This window comes from Canis lupus, chromosome 26 (genome assembly GCF_011100685.1).
Source record: "Canis lupus familiaris isolate Mischka breed German Shepherd chromosome 26, alternate assembly UU_Cfam_GSD_1.0, whole genome shotgun sequence".
In the NCBI taxonomy this organism is placed as follows: domain Eukaryota; kingdom Metazoa; phylum Chordata; class Mammalia; order Carnivora; family Canidae; genus Canis; species Canis lupus.
In genome coordinates, this window is record NC_049247.1 from 24,620,354 (window position 1) to 24,640,373 (window position 20,020).

Genomic DNA, 20,020 nt, shown 5'->3' on the forward strand with positions numbered 1-20,020 from the left:
AAACCCAGGATCGAGTCCCACGTCAGGCTCCCTGCATGGAGCCTGCTTCTGTCTCTGCCAGTGTCACTGCCCCTCTCTCTCTCTCTCTGTCGCTCATGAGTAAATAAATAAAAAATCTAAAAAAAAAAAAAAAAAAAAAAAAAAAAGGTAGAAAATGAATGCTATTTTTATCCCTGCCTCTAGATGTCTCACTACTTGAAAGGTGAAACAACCAAGCAGTGGGGTCTTCCAGATGATCTCTAAGGATTATGCACCTAGAGTTTTTAAACAGTGGGATTATAGTATACACTGTGTCTGATACTTGGATTTTTTTATGTAACATCTCACTCAGGACAACTTCTGTTTCAGTACCTGGAGTCTACCTCATTATTTTTTTTTAAGATTTTATTTATTTATTCATGAGAGACACACAGAGAGAGAGAAGCAGAGACACAGGCAGAGGGAGAAGCAGGCTCCAAGCAAGGAGCCCGACATGGGACTCGATCCCGGATCTCCAGGATCACACCTCGGGCTGCAGGCGGTGCTAAACCACTGTGCCACCGGGACTGCCCTACCTCATTATTTTTAACAGCTGCATAATATTCTGTAGTAGCATGTGTAATTGTATTTAGCCCACTCATTATTGGATACATGACTGTTCCTAATCTTTTAGTATTAAAAAGTACTAGATCCATGTCCAAGCTCATTTATAGGAATATTTCTCAGGGCAATTTTTCTTTTTTTTTTTTTTTTAAGATTTTATTTACTTATTTGAGAGAAAGAGTACAAACAGGAGGAGCAGCAGAGAGAGAGGGAAAAGGGAGCCTGCTGTGGGGCTGGATCCCAAGATCCTGGATCAAGACTTGAGCTGAAGGCAGACGCTTAACAGACTGAGCCACCCAGGCACCCCATCTGGGCAAAATTTCTATCGGTGGAATTTCCAGGACTCCTGTTTTAGAAAGATGACTGCTACAGTCATGTTGAAAGAGAGGAGGAGCAGAGGCTGGACAAATGGTCAGTAGAGGAAGGTGGCAATGCTCACCTTTCAAAGCTCAGAAACTATGGAGTCCCCGGGAGCTCCCTTTCTTGGTTGGAGTCCTCCTGGCCAATAGAGGGCCCCACATGAACACAGTTCCTTGGACTTCAGATTTTTCTGACCAGAGCTGCTTTCTGAGGAGAGGTCCTGGTGATTCATAGACTACTCACTGGAGTGCTCACTTGGGGCTGCCAGCCTGGAAGGCTATTGCCTTCAACCTCTTGCATCTCAGCTGATTCTTCAGAATCAGCTTGCTTGGCTCCTCATCAGGTTTTCAACTTGTGAAATGTGCAGGAGATTAGTACCTCTCCTGCCATTTTATCCTGTCCGTAACTGCCAATCCAAGGATCCTTGCAGTTGCCTCTGGCATCCATAACTGCTGAATCCTCTGCCTGCTGCCCTAGGGACCTAGAAGAGCAGCTTTCCGTCCAGGGCCAGTATCCAAGGACACGAGGGGGATGTATAGTCTCCATTGTGACCTTTCACCTCCCAGTTCTGGGTGGTTTAGTCCCTTTGAAGTTGTCCTTGAGGAACCACACGCTTGGGTCTGAGCAGCCAGCAGCTTATCACATCTGGTGATCAGTCCTTCAGTGGTTCCTCCTGAAGGCTGGATTTATGGAGGTCAGATGGATTCCACCTAGGAGGGGCTTCCGCTCACGACATGCAGAGAGGCTGCTCCCCTCTTTAAGGAGGAGGCCGTTTTCATGGCATTGAGAAGCCCTCATACTAGTTCCCCACACACCCACCCACCTACTGAGTCCTTTGTAAGCTGAGTGAGGGGGAATAGAGAACGCCTGCAGCCTCCTGCTCACATTCCTAGACACCGACTCACTGCGCCCGCCGCCGCTGGAACAGCAGAGCTGTGTGAAATGTCAAGAGGAGTTATGCTCATGGGCTCCCTGGCCCCAGTCTCTTTGTGGCTTTCATTTTCTTCCATCTGCACTCTGTTCATCAGATGAAAATCAGAGGGTGCAATTAGAAGATAATTTGCTAGTTCCAGACTTAATTTGGGGCCCCCTTCTTGCCTGATCGAATTACAAGAGAACATAATAGATTTTTGGTGAGAAACAGTTGGCTCTATTGCTGGGAGAAAGAGAGCTCCCAGCTCTCCAGCTGGATGAGCCATTTAGTATCCTGTGTGTTGTTTCCCTTTTCCAACCTTCCTGACCTCTTCTGTGGCTCCTGTGTGGCCCTCAGGTTGGGATCTCAATCACCTCAGAGCTGGCTCAAGAGGTTTAAACTCAACTTGAGATGCAAGGAAAACAGGGAGCCCTCTGCACCCTTATAGGGTTGACAAATGTTGAAGCCGGAAGCTATTTAGAGACTTAACCAAGGCCCAGACAGAGGCAGTGACTTGCTGAAGGCCACATAGCTAGCTCATAGTGGTAGTAACAATAGTCTTAATGATATTAGCAGCTAACATTTATCAACTCTTAATGTGTTCCAGACTCTGTGCCAAGGGCTTACACACAGTGCATTGTCGCATTCAGACCCAGACATTCTGGCTCCAGGCCCAGACCAAACTCTAGCATAGTGATGGTGGAGCTCAGTATAAAAAGCCTGGGTTCGAATCCTGACTTCACCTCTCACTTATACAGCTGAGTAACCTCATACAAGCAATTTAAACTCTGTACTTCAATTCCTCCCTCTGTGAAAAGGGAGAGAGCATAGCACTACTGACTAGTGTGGGTTAAATTCATTCGTATGTGTGAGTGCTATGAGCAGTGCTTGGTGCAGGGTGAGTGCCCGTCCAGTGCTTACTCCCTGCTGGCTGCCTCTGGGGCTGGAGTGTGGTATCTGTGTGCCAGTAGATAGATGTGGCTGAGTTCTGCAATTGTGCCAAAAGCTGGTCTTCACTATTAGGGCAGTAGACAGAGTGGTTGAGTTCCTTGGCTGCAGAACAGTTGACAAACTATATTCCATTGCCTGTTTTTGTATGGCCTGTGATTTTTACATTTTTTAATGATTGGGGTTGGGGAAGCAAAAGAATATTTCATTGCACATGAAAGTTACATGAAATTCAAATTTCATTGTCTATAAATAAAGGCTTATTGGAAAATAGCCACATCGATTTGTTTACATTTTATATATGGCCACTTTGGCACTGCAGTGACAGAGTCTATATTTGTGTAGGCCTGCAAAGCTTAAAATATTTGTTCTTTGGCCCTTTATGGAAACCCCTGATCTACAATCACACTGACTAGGTTTGAAACCCAGCTGTACTGCTTACCAGCTGTTTGTCTTCAGGTTATTGACGAAACCCTTCCAAACCTCAGTTTCCTTATCTGTTAAATGGGGATAACATCTACCCCATATATTGGCAATTTAAGTCAGATAATTAACAGATGGAGAGCAGTTAACACAGAGCCTGGAACATACAAAGTGTTTAATAAATGGTAGCTTATAACAGGGTGCAAACACAATCTCTCTTATCACATTCATTGTTACCTGTGTGCCCAATCAGTAGAGGAATAGGAAAATGTTCCCTTGTAACCCAGCCACCACCTTTGCCATAGACTTTCCTTTCACAGTGACAGGGTGACTTCAGTAGAGAAGAATGTGTGCTTGGTGGGAGAGAGCTGCTCAAGTCCAACAGAGGGGTCTGGATGTGTCCCAATCCAGCAACCTTGCTTCTCCCCTCACAGTCCTGCAGCCAGAGGGATAAGGGGCTTTCCTAATGGTGGACTCTGGTTTGGTCATCCCCTCAGCTGGTGCTTTTCAGCCAGGCCGCCCCTCCAGATACTTAGGCCCATCATCCGCACAGGCACTCCCAGCTTTGTCCTCCATTATGCCCCATTTTTCAGCCTGGTTGCCATGACCACAGCAGAAGAAGCACCACTGCCCCCTGAGGCCAATGGATGGTGTTCTGGCAATGAAAGAGAGGTGATAGATGACCTGGACTCCGGTTTGTGCTGTCTCCAACTTGCAGAAAGGCTTTGAGGGAGATATTTCCCCTAAAAGAGAATGAGCTCTGGGCTCACATGGGCCTACATTTAAATCCCAGGCCTGCCACTGACTAGTATTTTGGCCTTGGGTTAGTTAGCTAATCTCTCTGAACCTTGCTTTCCTTGTTTATGGAGATAATTCCCATCTTGGAGCAATAAGAGAGTGCTTATACAATGCTTGTTACATGGGGAAACTTCAGGTGTCACTTAACCCTCTAGGCCTCGTTTCCTCCTGCTCAGCACAGCTCTGCCCAGAAATGGAGTGGCAGCCCCCGTCGGCTAGTTCTGGGGGCTGTCCCCAGGCCAGGCAGAGGGAAAGGATGAATGGGGACCCTAGTGCCAGGACCCAGTAGATGCCAGCTCAAAGCATCTAGAGGGCAGTTCTCTGGACCTGGGTCTCTAGACCTGCCTCCCCTGCCCAAGAGACATCCCCCCCCACCGCCTTCAGGGGGGCGTGGTTTGGCCTGGAGTTGGTATCCCGTGCTTTCCTTCACCTCCGAGCAGAATTAACTATGCTTTGGGCAGCTCCTCAGGCTGGGGACACTTGGGGGTAAATGTGCTCTCTCTCTTTCTCTGCCCTGCCCTTCCCGGAGCTCAGGGATGGACGCTCAGCCAGTCCTGGTTATTGTCTGCGGCGCTAGCCTGCAGCCTCCCTCCAGCCCAGCTCCACCCCTTGCCTGCAAGGTCTATTTCCTAATAGCTGCTCCAACCACACACCTCGGTTCCGCGAGGAGCCCCTCCTCTTCCTCCCTCCCTCCCTCATCAGGGGAGGGACTGAAGAAGAAGGCTAACTTGACAGCAGCGCTTCTTTCTTAGCTAGTCACCGGCCCCAGCCCAGGAATCCCTGTGTGTGTGTGTAGCCTCTGCAGAGAGGTGGTTCTCTCGGAGTCCTGAGGATCCACCGGAGCTTCCGAGAACTGGGGAGGAGCCATCCCAGCCATGACCCCCTGCAGGAATCTGCCGGGGGGCAAGTGGCCCGGAGTTCTCACGTCCCTCTGGCTTCTCCGGAGGGAGAGGTGAGCCCTGGGCAGCCCGCCCACAGCCAGAGGTGCCGAGAGCCGTGGGCCTGTCATGGTGGCCGTCTGCAGCCAGCCTGAGGCACTCCCAGACGGGTTTGCAGCTGAGCTTGTTTATCTGGTGTGGGAAGAAGATGGGGAGTTACTTGTCCATCCCGGCTTACTTCACCTCCAGAGACCCCTTTCGGTGAGTTGGGCTCTGAGTCCCCCTCTCCATCTCCTTTAATGGCCCCTGGTCCTGAGGGGAGGGCAGAGGCCTCCCTGAACCTGCTTCTCAGATTTCACGTGTCCCTTGACCACCGTTTTCTGTCAGGCAGAAGCTCTTCCCAAGCAGAATAGGCCTGGTGAAGCCTCCCACCATGTTCTAGGAATGGTGAGGTGAGGGATATGCCCAGACGGAGGTTCCAGGGGAACTCCGGCTCTCCTTCCTTCCCAGGCATACCTGAAAGAGCCTCCAAAAGATGCCAGTGACCCTGCCTGTTCTTGGTGTTACTGCTTCCGGGGGAAGAGCACAAATAGGGTGCTTTCTTCCAGCTTTCACGTGTCTTACCTGCAGGCCGTGCTGTCTGCCAGGAATTTGTCCCAACAAGCAGGATGGACAGGTTTTGTCAAACAGCATGGAAGAAGCTGGCAAGGCTTGGGTGTGGGCAACCTGGTACACAGTAGGTGCTCTATAAATGTTTTTTCTATTAAGGGCAGGCACATTTGCCTCTGGCATTAAGGGGTTCTGAGCTCCCAGGTGAGTACAGTTGCTAGGGAAAGGCCTGGCCAGGGCTTCCGAGAGTGGGGCAGTTGGCTTTAGACTGTTCTGAGCTTCTGGCCACCACTACCGGCCCCCCTCGGCCCCCGCCCCCCACAGTCCGGATCTCCAGGCCTGAGACCTCTGCTGGCCTTTTTCTGTGGGGTTTCTCAGAGGGAGATGTGGAAACTTTCTACTTCTGACCTGCCTTTCTTTGCACTCCGCCCCACCCTACCTCCAACAGAAACTCCCCAGGGGGTTTCTGGCCCTCAGGGTCCCTCCTGAATGGAGCCATTCCTGACCAGGGTGGGGCTTGTTTTCATTCTTTGGGAGCAGCCTGTTGTTCCAAGGGCTGCCTCCCCCTTACCAGTGGTCCTGGTCGACCTCTCCCTTTTGGCTTCCCCAACCCAGCTTCATGCCCAGACCTCGCTGCCAGGATACTAGTCAGGTGGCCATGCTCTGAGCAGAAAAGCAGAACACCATGTGGTTTCACGGAATTACTGGACCCTGGTAGAGTGGTGGGAAGCCTTTGGATTTGGGGGAGGGAGAAGAGAACTAGTCCTCAGTGCTGACTCTTCCAGGCATCCTGCTGGGCACTTTACCCTTTGATTCTCTCAAAGCCTGCGGGCAGTATGTATCCCCATTTTAAGGAAGCAACCACTTTCAACAGAATTAACATAGGAGGTCTCTGGTCAGCCTTTCCCATCTTCCTGCGTTTGTTTTCATTCTTCAGGAGGCTGCACCTTCCTCTGCTCACACCTCCTCCAAGGGCAGTCTCTGCTTTCTTCTCCCAGCAGAGAGAGTCCAATAAAAGGGCCCCCATAGTTTGCCTAGCACATTGAAGGGATGGCAGAGCTTCTTTTCTGAAGAGCCAGTGTGAATTGATCTTGAGTTTAAGAGCAGATTTTGCCATGTGGAATCGAGTATTTGAAGTAGCCACTAGTTTAGACCAGGGCCTCATTAATCCCCCTTACTCTTAATCCTGGAAAGGCAGCTTGGGGGAGGGGTTGTTCCCTTAGGAGCAGGGAATGCTGTGCCCCTCTTAATCTCTGGGGACAGGATATAACTCAGGAGCTAGAGCAGATAATGAACTCTGAACCTGGCCTTTTTTTTTTTTTTTTCTTTAAGATTTTATTTATTCATGAGAGACACAGGCAGAAACATAGGCAGAGAAGCAGGCTTCCCATGGGGAGCCCGATGTGGGGCTTGATCCCAGAACTACCAGATCACTGAGCCACCCAAGTACCCCTCAACCTGGACTTTTTGAGGGTCATGCCACCAGTGCCCCCCCCAGGTTTGCCTATTCTTTGTCCTGCTCTGTCTCCGTGCCTCTGGGGAGCCTGACTTCCCTCTCTACCCTAGTTCTTGTTTGCCCAGCTGGAGTCGGGGGTACTGACTCATTTTAGCCCCCTCACCTCCCCCAAATGAGAGGCCGCATTCCTGGAGCCACTTTTGGAGAGATGGCCAGCGTGCAGGGCTCTGTACCCCACAGGAGGGACCACCCAGGCCTTCTGCTCTCCCAGGTATCAGTCTAATCAAACACCACAGTCACTGGTCAGAATACTGCTCCCACCATCAGCTCCCTCCCTTATTACAGGGCATCCCTCAAGGGCTCCTCTCTGACCAGGTGCCAGTCCCCTCCCTGGGCTTCAGTTTCCTCCACTGCAGAGCATAGGAGTTGGACTTTCTGGGCTTCTGAACACAACTCTTGCCAGATTCTGTGAAACAAATTAAGTCCTTGACCCCAAGTGTCTGGGGGAGTACAAAGTCCACAGGAGTTCTAGGGCTGTGGTTGCAGGAAAGTGACGCAACCAAATTCCACGGGGACATGATCAGGCGTGACAATGCACAAGGGAGGGACGAGGGAGCGGGGAATGAAGAATGTAATTTCTGTACCCTGTACACCCCCTGCCTGCCTGACAGACTGCGCTCAACAGAGTGCACAGTTCTCCGCCAATGCCACAAGTGGGGGGGGCACAATTATAGGTGTGCTCCCGAGTAAGAAAACGCCTCAAATTGGAATTTACAGAAGAGGTAAATTAAGGAGTGACTTTTGTCTGACATCTTTAAAGAATTTTTCTTCTATAGAATTTCCCTTATTGTCCAACATAGAATTTTTTTTTTTTTTTAATTTATGATAGTCACAGAGAGAAAGAGAGAGGCGCAGAGACACAGGCAGAGGGAGAAGCAGGCTCCGTGCACCGGGAGCCTGATGTGGGATTCGATCCCGGGTCTCCAGGATCACGCCCTGGGCCAAAGGCAGGCGCCAAACCGCTGCGCCACCCAGGGATCCCGCCAACATAGATTTAATGGGTTTGATTTACACATTGCCTCTTGAAGAAAACAAGTGCATCTTTTTATTCTAAAGCAACCCACATTTAAGGGAAAAATTATTCTTAACTCTGCCCAGCTTAGCAGTAACATTTGGCAGCTGCCTTAGTTCCTTTAGGACTCTCTTACCTGAAAAGTGAAGGACTCAGATCAGGTGAGTAATTCCTATAACTTCGCAACTCCTGTGGCTCCTCAGAGACACACAAGCTCTTCTCTATTTTTTCCTAATCCCTTAACTTTTGTATGATGGCACAAATTACTTGAATATACAGGTTTCTTGGCTTTTGGTTGGAACTGAATCAACACACTTTGGTAACACTTCTTGCTTTCTTGCTGATCAGAGGCTTATAATGTGTTAGGTTAATTTTTCTTTAGCAGGGTAACAGCATAGTCCATAATAATTACAGTCTTATTGACAGCCTGTTTCAATCTACAGGGTCTGCAGGAAAAAGGAATAATAATGAAAATTCAGTGGCAGGAGACTGGGCTCTGGTGGGCCAGCATCTCTAGACCCCTGTTATATCCACCCTTCTGTTCCTAGAGAGGAGTTGGCATGCCTGGTCACAGTACCCTCAGGCTGTGGCAGAAAGACCTGCCCATGTCCCCTTTTTTTAGCCCAGTCAGAGCTTAGAGGCAAGGGGCTGGAAGCAGCTTCTCCCCAACAGTCTTTCTGCTCATTCCAGAGACTAAATATGAACATCCAACCAGGCCTTTACCAGGACATGGGAGGGCTTATTCTTTAACCTTTGAAAATCCATTGTAATAGTGACTACTTCAACTACCTAAGGTTGAAAACTTACCTGTAAACATTTGGTCTGAAGAATTTGCATGTGAGTGAGGGCGGGCCCATGTCTTGTCTCACTTGGCTTCTCCCAGCATAGCACCTTGCCTGTTTGGTCTTGCACATCCTAGATACACAGTAACTATTTCCCAATTGATAGGAATTGATAATAATCAATTGGTTTCTCTTTTTTTTTTTTTTTTTTTTTTTTAGGTCTTATTTATGAGAGACCTATATAGAGAGGCAGAGACATAGAGGGAGGAGCAGGCTCCTCGCAGGGAGCCCAATGTAGGACTCGATCCCCTGGATCCCCTGACCCAGGATCACGCCCTGAGCCAAAGGCAGATGCCCAACCACTGAGCAACCCAGGCGTCACAATCAATTGGTTTCTTTTTTTTTTTTTTTTTTTTTTAAATTTTTTTTTTTTTAATTTTTATTTATTTATGATAGTCACAGAGAGAGAGAGAGGCAGAGACACAGGCAGAGGGAGAAGCAGGCTCCATGCACCGGGAGCCCGACGTGGGATTCGATCCCGGGTCTCCAGGATCGCGCCCTGGGCCAAAGGCAGGCGCCAAACCGCTGCGCCACCCAGGGATCCCAATCAATTGGTTTCTAATTGATTAGATAAATAATTCATTTTAGGACCTTCTCTACTCACAGAAATCTGTTTGGTTCTGGGCCAAGATACAGATCTATATTGCTTAGGCATGGGAGGAAAAGGAACCTGTCTGCTTTTGCCCTTGGTGTTCTCAAATTTAAAAAGGGAGGGAAGGAAATGAACATTTACTGGGCACCTGCTGTGAGCCTGGGATCATTCTAGATATTTGTAAGTAATTCTCATAAACTCATGAGATTTTATCATCACCAACGTACAGATGTGTAGACTAAGGCCCAGAGTCATGAAATAACTGGCTTGAGGTGACATAGATAGTAAATGGCAAGCAAGGAAGGAATGTGGACCCAGGTCTTGAGATATTTGTAAGAATTTCAACCTGATTATCTTTTTTTTTTTTTTTTTTTTTTTTTTTAACCTGTGTGTTCCTTGCTGACTCAAAAGTCCTAAGTTTTGGGTCCCTGGCTAGATTGATCTATGGAGCATGTGACTCTTGATCTTCGGGTTGTGGGTTCAAGCCTCACATTGGGTATAGAGATTACTTAAAAATGGAATTGTTAGGGGTGTCTGGGTGGCTCAGTCAGTTAAATATCTGACTACTGATTTCAGCTCAGGTCATGATCTCAAGGTCCTGGGATCGAGCTCCAGATCAGGCTCCATGCTCAGTGGGGAATCTGCTTCAGATTTTCTCTCTCCTTCTCCTTCTGTCCCTCCTCTGCCTCCCCTCTGCTTGCGTACTTGCTCTCTTACTATATCTCTCTAAAAATAAATAATTTTTTTTTTAAGTCCTTAGTTTGGATCTGAGCTACCCACTGAAATAACCATCAAGGTTCAGTTCACTTTGTGGCTACCCAGGCCCTCTATAGTGCTTTGAGAAAGGAATTTTGGATATTGTTCTTAGTGCATGTGGGCTCTCCATGATCTCTTCTGGCTGGAGGGTTTTAGCTTTGTTCACTCTGGTTGCTTGGGAGAGGTTGGTAACTGATGCCTCAGACCTCGGTTTAGGGCTCTGCCACCAACTCCACTACTTCTAAGCTGGATGCTCTTGGGCAGCCTGCAGCTAGGGTAGATTTTGACTTTCACTTGAAACCTTAAGAAACAAAGCTGGAAAAAAGCCTTGGCTTTGGGAGAAACATATTGTTGCTGTGGCCTCCAAGAATCTGAGGGGGGATTTTTGGGGGTAGCACCTTAAATTTCCAGAGTGTGTTTTGGATTCTCAAAAAGGCAGAGACTGCTAGGGAACACAAGGCTGTGGGCTAAAGGAAGGAAGAGAATCATTGTGCCATTTAACATTCAGTACTTGGATCTAAGGAGAAACCTTATGAAGCTCAAAGGGACTTGAGCTCTTTGGGCTCCAGCCTCCTTATTTTCACAGATGCAAATCCTGAGGACCAGCTTAGTGGATGTGCTGCATTACTCAGGTGATGTGGTCTAGTGAAAATGGCCAAGTACACACACGTTATAACTCCAGCTCCATCATGTATGTGTTGGGTGACTTTACAAAAGTGACTTAACTCTGCTTTTCTGTCTCTGGTCTATAGAACAGGGATAATCCTGTCATCTTGCAGGATGTGATCAAGATTAGAGATCATGTAAGTAAGGCACCTCATACAGCACCTAGAATATGGTTGGCATTCAAGTAACAGGTAGCAGTAACTTCTTAATATCTAAACTCAGCCCCCTAAGTCTCCCACTCCAGTGAGAACCAATTGTGTTCTGTGACAAAACAGCTTAGAGACCCATAACCAGCCCTCCGATCAGCTGTTTCTTCAGACACCTGTAACAGCTGACTTTGACTCTGTAGCTTGCCATACCCTTCAAAGGCATTCCTTGACACAGATGTGTGCACTGGTAATGTCGTTCTCCAGGCAGGTGTTCTTCCCAGAAGCCTGGTGTGGCTCTCCTGCATGTCTGCACTCGTTTGTCTCCCCACTCTCCTAGGCCTGGCCAGGGCTACTTGCAACAAACAAAAGCAGGATATTGGCAGTAGAAAGGAGGACGTGTTCTGGTACTCCTGTGCCCTGCAGCACACATACCATTGAGAGGGTGTAACAGGGCCCAGGCCTGCATTTGGGTGCAAATACACATGCATAAGCTCTTCTCCACTGCAGACAGGAGAGGAGCAAGACCTGGTGACTGAGCCACAGAATGTTCGCAGTCCCACCTGGACTGCTGGTTCTTGCCACTCCCACCATTTTTAGTTTGGAAACATCTGCAAAGGGCTTACTCTCCTGTGCCCTTTGTTAGGTGCTGAATCTACCAACAGTAAATGGGACACTGCTCCTGTCCTCAAGGAGCTCACAATCTAGTGGAGAAAGACGGGTACCTGGGAGCTTCAAATCAGAAGCTAGGAGGCAAGAAGAAAGCCCCTCACTTCTAGTGCTGGCCCTTTGCTAAGCTCCTCACACTTATTCAGAAGTGGATTTAATGTCCTCACTGTTACCCTGAAAGTAGGTAGTGATGTCTCCATTTCACAAATGAGAAGTGAAGCAGCCAGCCCAAGATCAGTTGTGGTAAGTGGTGATTCTGAGATTTGAACCTTGGATCATTTAGGGAAAGACCCAGATATGCACAGAATTAGGGGGATCTGGGGTATGGTCTAATTCCTTCATTTTATAGATGGAAACTATACCCAGAGAGAGAAAGGGCCTTGTCCGAGGGCATGTAGCTCCCAAGAATTTGAACCAGACCTCTTTCTTCCCAATTCAGAGCTCATCCATTATGCCTTTTATGTTGAGAGGAATTTGAGCTGCATGCCCAGAATAGGGTCTTCCCCACCATCTCCTATAATTCATAATTCTTGCACCATTCTAGGTACTTCGTGTCCATACTCTTCATGCCATACTCAGCTCTTAAGTCCCTGAAGTTCATCATCCAAAGAACAAGAAGAAATGCTATAGGATAACAATGGCTGATGGCAGAACCTATCAGTGTTGAACAGCCAGGGGGGAACTGGATACTCCATAGAGAGAGATCCTCAGGGTCCTGCTTCTCTAGACCTCCCTAGCTCAATTGCTTTCTGTAGCTGCTTCAACTCCTTCCTGTCTCCCTCCTCTACCTCCTGCAGTGCCCAGAAGTAGTAGCACCCATTGTGATCTCTCACCTTTCATAGTTAAGTTTTGTTTAGACTTTCTCTTCCCCAATTCATTATAAGCTTTTGGAAAGTGGAGTAGGGAAACTTGCATGTCTATCTCATATCTGCAGTGCCTACCAAGCTACTATAATAATACCTTGCTTTGTTCTTCACAATTTGCAAAAGGCTTTCTTCATACATTAGCTCACTTAGTCTTCACAGTGCTCTTTGTAGCAGGATGCTATTAGTCACATTTTGTCAAGGAGGAAAAGCGACTGAGAAAAGTTGTCCAGAGCTATCCAGCTAGTGGAGGAAGTGGCAAATAATGTGAGCAGCTAGCATTAGCATCATCTTTAAAAGCAGTTAACACTGAGTTCCTAGTATACTTAGCCTTTACATAAACATACATATAGTTTGATACTGCTTCATTTTCACAGTAGTCCATTTTACAGATCAGAAAACTGGGTCAGAGAAGTGAGGTTAACTTCCCCAAGATGTCATAACTTGGCAGGGTCAGAATTCACACTAAGGCCACTCCATCCTGCCTCTCAGGAGAAAGGATGTGGCCAGGTAGGTGGTACAAAGTCTTGACAACAAGAATAGAATCTTCACTGGGAAGATTCTTAAGACCTTAGCTCTGGGTGCTGAGAGGCTCAGAAATGAGAAGCTTATCTTGTGTAGACTTGGCCCGAGAACACATTCAACCTGATGGAGGAGTGGAGCTTTACAACCAGATAACTGGAGGAGAAAGGAGCTGTGGGTCTAACATGTATATCTTGCACAGTGCTAATGGAATTTTGCCCCCCCCCCCACACACACACGTTTTAGTTTGAAAATTTTCAAATATATAGAATTGAAAGAATAGTTCAAAGAATACCCATGTATGCTTTACCTAGATTAGTTGACTTTAAGTCACTTTCTCCAAGTATGTACACACAATGTATTTTATTTTTGCTGAACTGTATAAAAGTAGGTTGTAGATATCTTGACCTTCACCCTTACTGTTTCTTCTAAAAATTCTTCCATATAACCAAAATATCATTGTTGTACCTAAGAAAAATGGGTAGTAATTTCACAATATAATCTAATGTATAGCCCAAACTCAAATTTCCTCAGTTCCAAAAATGTCACTCAAGGCTGTTTTGTTTTTCTTTTTCTTTTTCTTTTTTTTTTTTTTTTTTTAAGATTTTATTTGTTTATTCATGAGAGACACAGAGAGAGAGAGAGGCAGGCCCCATGCAGGGAGCCGGACGCGGGACTCTACCCTGGGACCCTGAGACCACGCCCTGAGCCGAAGGCAGATGCTCAGCCAATAAGCCATCCAGGCATCCCTGTTTTGTTTTTCAATCCAGAATTGTATCCTAGTTTTAGGTGTTAAATTTGGCTGCTGTGTCTCCAGGCTTTTTTAATCCCTGTACCTTTTTCCCCTTATGACATTAACTTTTTGGAAGAATCAAGACCAGTAGTCTTACTGAATGACCCACATTCTGGATTTGCTTGATTGTTTCTTAACACAACGTAATTTTTTTTAAGATTTTATTTATTCATGAGAGACTCAGGCAGAGAAGCAGGCTCCATGAAGGGAGCCTGATGTGGGATTCCATCTCGGGTCTCCAGGATCACTCCCTGGGCTGAAGGCAGACCCTGAACCGCTGAGCCACCCAGGCGACCCTTAACATAATTTTTTTTAACAAAATTGTTACATCAGCAGTGGTGTTGGCGATGGGTATTTGAAGAACAGAGATGATTGAGCTTTGGTTCATCAAGATACTTGTCTAGACCAGAGATTTCTTAACTGGGGCCATAACCAGGGTTCAGTCTTTGACACACACACATACCATACCTAAATAATATGCACATTTTCCTCGTATGTGTCTTTTTCTAAGAGGGTTCTTGACTCTTTAGATTCTCTAAGGGCTTCAAGACCCAAAAATATTAAAAAAAAAAAAAAAAAAAAAAAAAACCACTAGTGTGCTAAGTGAGGCAGGCAATATAGAACTTGTTTCTGGGATCTCCACTCTGAATTGACTTTCCTTTGAGAGAAGAGCAGTAAACTGTACTTTCCCCCATCCTGGCTTTGGATCAAAGAGAGATCTGTCCATTTTGTTGTTAAACCTGGGAGCTAGAAATGGCCTGTGTAGCCTGGTTCCAAGGATCCAGAAGAATTTCTTGTCTTGCTTTTCAGGTGTTCAGAATGCCAGGATTCCCTCACGAACTGGTACTATGAGAAGGATGGGAAGCTTTACTGCCACAAGGACTACTGGGGGAAATTTGGGGAGTTCTGCCATGGGTGTTCTCTGATGATGACAGGGCCCGTCATGGTGAGTGAGTGAGTCCCTCTTGGCCATCAGAGTCCACTCTGGTTCCCCATGGCCTTTCATCTTCTAGTCTTCCATCAGCCAAGGCCTTCCCTTTTATTTCTTCAATCATTTAACAGATATTTGTTGAGTACCAATCAAATGCCAGGTAAGATTTTTCCTGTAAAAACTTAACAATCCAATATTGGGAGTGGGTGAGTGGATGGGCAGGGAGGATCTCCAATACAATGGGATGAATGGCTCAAGGGAGCACATTATAGGTGATGGGAAGATACACCACAATTGGGTGCAGAGAATCGGAATGAGTTGGAATGGGTTGTTAGAGGTTCCACCTCTCCTCCCTGTTCCAGAAAAGGGCTTTAAGCCTAGTTACAGATTTGCCAACCTTGTGTTAGAGGAAATGTGCCTTTCTGGTGAGGATGATGACTTCTGGGAACTTGTTATCATGGCTAAGACCAAAACAGTTTTTTGTAATCTCAGAAATGACAGGGAAACCTCTATCTGATCCTCTGGAAGCTCTAGGGCAGGGAGTGCAAAGGTGGATTGTGACTAGGACCTGTAGATCCTAGATTAGAGGTCATTCATCCACCCCTGCCCTCCAGCAACAGTGACGACTCACTTCCTCTGTCTGTCATCTGTCTACCTTTTCCCCCACCTCTTCACAGGTGGCCGGGGAGTTCAAGTACCACCCAGAGTGCTTTGCCTGTATGAGCTGCAAGGTGATCATTGAGGATGGGGATGCATATGCCCTGGTGCAGCACACCACCCTCTACTGGTAAGGTGGTGTCCATCCTCCTCTACAAGAGTGGCCAAGAGAGAGAACCAGGTGGCAGTGCAAGTTGAACAGAAGCAGTACAAGGGTATCAGAGCACTGGACTCCTATCACAGCAATGTCTAGAATCACATATGTAATCTGTAAGCAAGAAAATTAACATCTCTGCCCTCTGTCCTTACCTGCTATGAGAATAACGACACTCTGCCTGCAATCCTCCCAGAGAATTTGGGAAGTGCTCTCAGAGAAGGATCCCAGAAAACTAAAGGCAAAAGCCCCTTGACTTCACTCAGTCCAATTGCCTCCATTAATAAAGCAGTCAGGCTAAGGCCCAAAGAGGGGATGGGCATTTGGTTCTCATTATGAGTCAGAAGCAGAGCAAAGAGAACCCTGGCAATCACACCCACACTCCCAGCCTACCCCAGAGACCCTGGGCTCCTCATTCTGAGCGGCCAACTGGAATCATGGCAAGGGCGGTAATAGTGGGAATGGGGGTACTATTGCTTGAAGCCACGTGGTGCAGTGGTTCCTGGAGGCTTTCAGGTGTGGCTCCAGGATCTTAGCCCCTTTTATGTTCCTCTTTCCAGCGGAAAGTGCCATAATGAGGTGGTGCTGGCCCCCATGTTTGAGAGGCTCTCCACAGAGTCTGTGCAGGACCAGCTGCCATATTCTGTCACACACATCTCCATGCCAGCCACCGCCGAGGGCAGACGGGGCTTCTCGGTGTCCGTGGAAAGCGCCTGCTCCAACTATGCCACCACTGTGCAAGTAAAAGAGTGAGTATTTTGAGAACCTCTAGAGTAGGAGCGGTTACAGAGTCCATAGATGGGCCACAGGGGCTGCAGAGCTCCCTTCACCTCCATTTCATATCTTCCTCCTGGAGCTCACTATGCTATAACCCACTTGGGCCTTAGCACTTACTCTCCCTTTGCCTAAGGTGTTTCACCAGATACTTAATGCCAGAGTTGCTCACCTTTCATGTGCCAAGTTTCAGATCATTCTTATTCTTTGAAATTATCTGGCTTGATTATGTATATTCATTTATCATCTGTCCTCCTGATTAGTTTCTTCTGAAACTTAGTCTTATTCAGTATTGGATGCCCAGGACCTAGAACAGTGCCTGGCATGTAGTACATGTTCATTGATTACTGTTTTGTTGGTTGAGTAAATGAATGGAGGAAGGAAGAGAAAGAAGTTAAGACTTCATCCTAGGTCCAGGCCAAAGACCAAATGGGGAAAGAGTCTGTGTTTGTCTAATAGCATTAATGAGGCACCTGTGGCTACCAACCCTGTAAATAGTGATTATACACTTACTGTGTGCTGAGCACTAGGTGCTTGCAGTCTAGGTGAGAGAGTTACTAGAGTTGGGGAAGTCGGCAAGAGGGGAGATCTGCACTAAAACTTCATTAGATAAAAAGGGGAGGGAATTGTGTTCAGTGCAGAGGTGGGAGTCTGTGGTTGTGTCTGGTGTAGATTGGGTGGTTGGGAATAGCCAGAAAGGGGCTATTAAGTCATGTAGGGCCTGGATTATGAAGACTCAGCAGGTCTTTTGAAGGATAAGCAACAAAGTGATGCAACCAGGTTAGTTCTAGAAGGATTGCTGGCATGGGCATCGAATGGGAAGGGAGTAAGTTTGGTAGTGTATAGAGACCATTTAGGAGGCTATTGAAGGATCCAGGTGAAAGATGTTGGTAACTATGGTAATGAAATGAAGGCAGGATTTTTGAAGATAGTGAGGGTTGGGAGGCAGTGAGAGAACTCCAGATAGGGAAGATGCCATCCAAGTCTCTGGGTTAGGCCATTATGTGAGTGAGGGTGCCCTTCACTGAGACAAGGCACCCTGTAAAGGGCGTTGCATTTCCCCAGTGAGTGGTCTGGGTCTTGGGAGCTGGGCCAGTAGGAGCCTGGGATATGGCGAGCCTGCCTGCACAAGTGAAATTGGTCAGGTACATTTTTAAGATGTCTTCTTCCTGCCTCAACTCTTGTCTGGCCTAGGGTCAACCGGTTGCACATCAGTCCCAACAACCGCAATGCCATCCACCCTGGGGACCGCATCCTAGAGATCAATGGGACCCCTGTCCGCACACTCCGAGTGGAAGAGGTACAGTGTGTGTCCAGTTTGTTTTGTGGGGGTGGAACATGGAACAGGCCCTCTGAGGCATCAGTCTATGGCCTTTGCCTTTCTCCACCCCCAGTGTATCTCTTTGTCTTGCCACTGAACCTATGATCACTGGTGACCTCCTGTGTCAGCCTGGCATATTCCCAGGGCAGCAGGGATGGCCTGACAAATGGGATATCTGACAGGATGCCAGGGAGAGGGCACTGTGGGGCCGCTGGCAGCTGGAGGCCACCAGTAGCCAAGTTGAACATTGGCCATACACTGCTTGGGTCATCTGGGCTGATGGTGGGTGGCCTGGGTTGGGACAGCCTGTAGGAGCCAACTTTACACTGCTCTTGGCTACAGGTGGAGGATGCGATTAGCCAGACAAGCCAGACGCTTCAGCTCTTGATTGAACACGATCCTGTCTCCCAGCGCCTGGATCAGCTGCGGCTGGATGCACGGCTCTCTCCCCACATGCAGAATGCCGGACACTCCCATAGCCTCAGCACCCTGGACACCAAGGAAAATCTGGAAGGGACATTAAGGAGACGCTCCCTGAGGTGCTGCCTCCTATCCTGATCATGCTGACCATGCCTATCCCCCAGATGAGGCTGAGCGGGCTTTGGGAGGCCAGCGGGGAACCGCTGGGCAGGGACAGGCCATGAAGATTGTGCTGACCCAGCTTCCCCCATAGGAATCACAGTTCATAGCCAGGGCCTGTGTGTGATCTGACCCAGCTGCCTGCCAGGTTTCCTTAGAAACCAGAGAGTCAGGCCCTGCCCACTGAACTCCTGAGCTGGACAGGGAGCAGCAGTGTTAGCCCCTAAAGGACCAGCAAAGGGAGATGTGGGGCTCAGAGGCCAGAGTAGGGGCACAGAGAGGATTAATAAGTATAAATAAGAACACTGAAAACTATAAAGGAAGAGATTAATGCAAGCTGTTTTAGATTTGAGGGACCAGCAGTCAAAACCTCAGAGTTGTCCAGGTTGATGGGGAGGGAGCAGTCCCCCTGGATTCAAGTACCAAGTAGGGAGACTGAAATAACAGGAGTCTGGAACAGTGGCTCTCTAGACAAACACACCCATACCATGCCTTTGAGCTGAGCTTCCTCCCTTCACAAATCATATCATCTGAGCTCCTGTTTCTGCATCTATGAAGTGGGATTGTAAGATAATTGTAGCTGTCTCACCAAATGTAGCATGTCTCACCATGTAAGGATTCAGTGTGGAAAGGGATGCAAAGTAACACAGTGCCAGCAAAAGATCAGCACTAAGTGAGTTGTTAGTATCACTAGGAGTCAAGTTCTCTGTCCACCCTCCTGATCAAACAGACTGAATCAGGGCCTGTTTCAGATACCTGGCATCTGTTGGAAGCAAGGCTCCCCGCACAGGTTGCTGGGCATGAACTTCTTGCTGCCTCTTGGCCTTGGCACAAGTGTGCTGGTAGAGTTAGGGTGCCCGAGGGCAGAGAAGGCCTGAACATGGGGGTGGCCAGAGAGCTGCTTAGACATTTGAAAGTCCATTATGCAAGAAAGCAGGCAGCTCACCTTGTGTGCTTCTGTGGACATGGTGGGAGGCAAAGCAAAAGAGCAAGGACTAAGAAGTCTGTGGGCGGTCCTTTCTGGTAGTCCAAGTGAAATCGAATGTGCTGGAGAGAAGTTTGCAGGGTTGCAGTTCACCTGCAGTGCTGTGGACTTCAGCCTTCTTGTCCCTTCTTCAGGAAGTTGGTAATAGTTATCAACCATTACTATTACTGGCTGCTTTAAAAAATGTAAACACACTGGCTTTATTGTTCTAAAAATCATGCATGCTTATTATTTTAAAATTTGGGAAATATAGACAGGTACAAAGATGAGCAAAATAGCCAGAATCCCATTTGGTCTTTTTTTTTTTTTTTTTTTTTTTTAAGATTTTATTTATTTATTCATGACAGACACACATACACACACACACACACACACACACACACACATACACAGAGAGAGAGAGAGAGGCAGAGACACAGGCAGAGGGAGAAGCAGGCTCCATGCAGGGAGCCCAATATGGGACACGATCCCAGGTCTCTAGGATCACACCCCGGGCTGAAGGTGGGGCTAAATAGCTGAGCCACCAGGGCTGCCCCCCATTTGGTCTTTTTTTTGGATGATGGTAGGCTATCACTCTAACCCATTTAGCACTTCAGCTCAAGCAGACATGGAAAGTGACAGATTACCATCTTATGGTGCTATCATGTATTGAACACTATAAGCTAATTGAGTCTAGTCAGTCATTCCAGCTGAGTACCCAGGGTTCCTGCTTTGAATGTTGTTTTATGATA

The 20,020-nt window shown here is 47.6% G+C and overlaps 1 protein-coding gene across 3 annotated transcripts in view; it reads left to right on the forward strand.

The window, feature by feature from the left end:
- Positions 1-20,020, forward strand: part of LIMK2 (LIM domain kinase 2) — a 59,849-nt gene that overhangs the window by 27,676 nt on the left and 12,153 nt on the right. For 2 of the 3 annotated variants that reach the window (XM_038575684.1, XM_038575685.1), the window contains 5 exons: positions 14,699-14,834; positions 15,497-15,606; positions 16,191-16,379; positions 17,599-17,704; positions 18,068-18,264. In XM_038575684.1, coding sequence (XP_038431612.1) covers positions 14,699-14,834; positions 15,497-15,606; positions 16,191-16,379; positions 17,599-17,704; positions 18,068-18,264 — 738 coding nt within the window. Of the gene's footprint in view, positions 1-4,719; positions 5,164-14,698; positions 14,835-15,496; positions 15,607-16,190; positions 16,380-17,598; positions 17,705-18,067; positions 18,265-20,020 lie in introns of those variants that run through there. The other variant, XM_038575686.1, reaches the window with a different exon arrangement.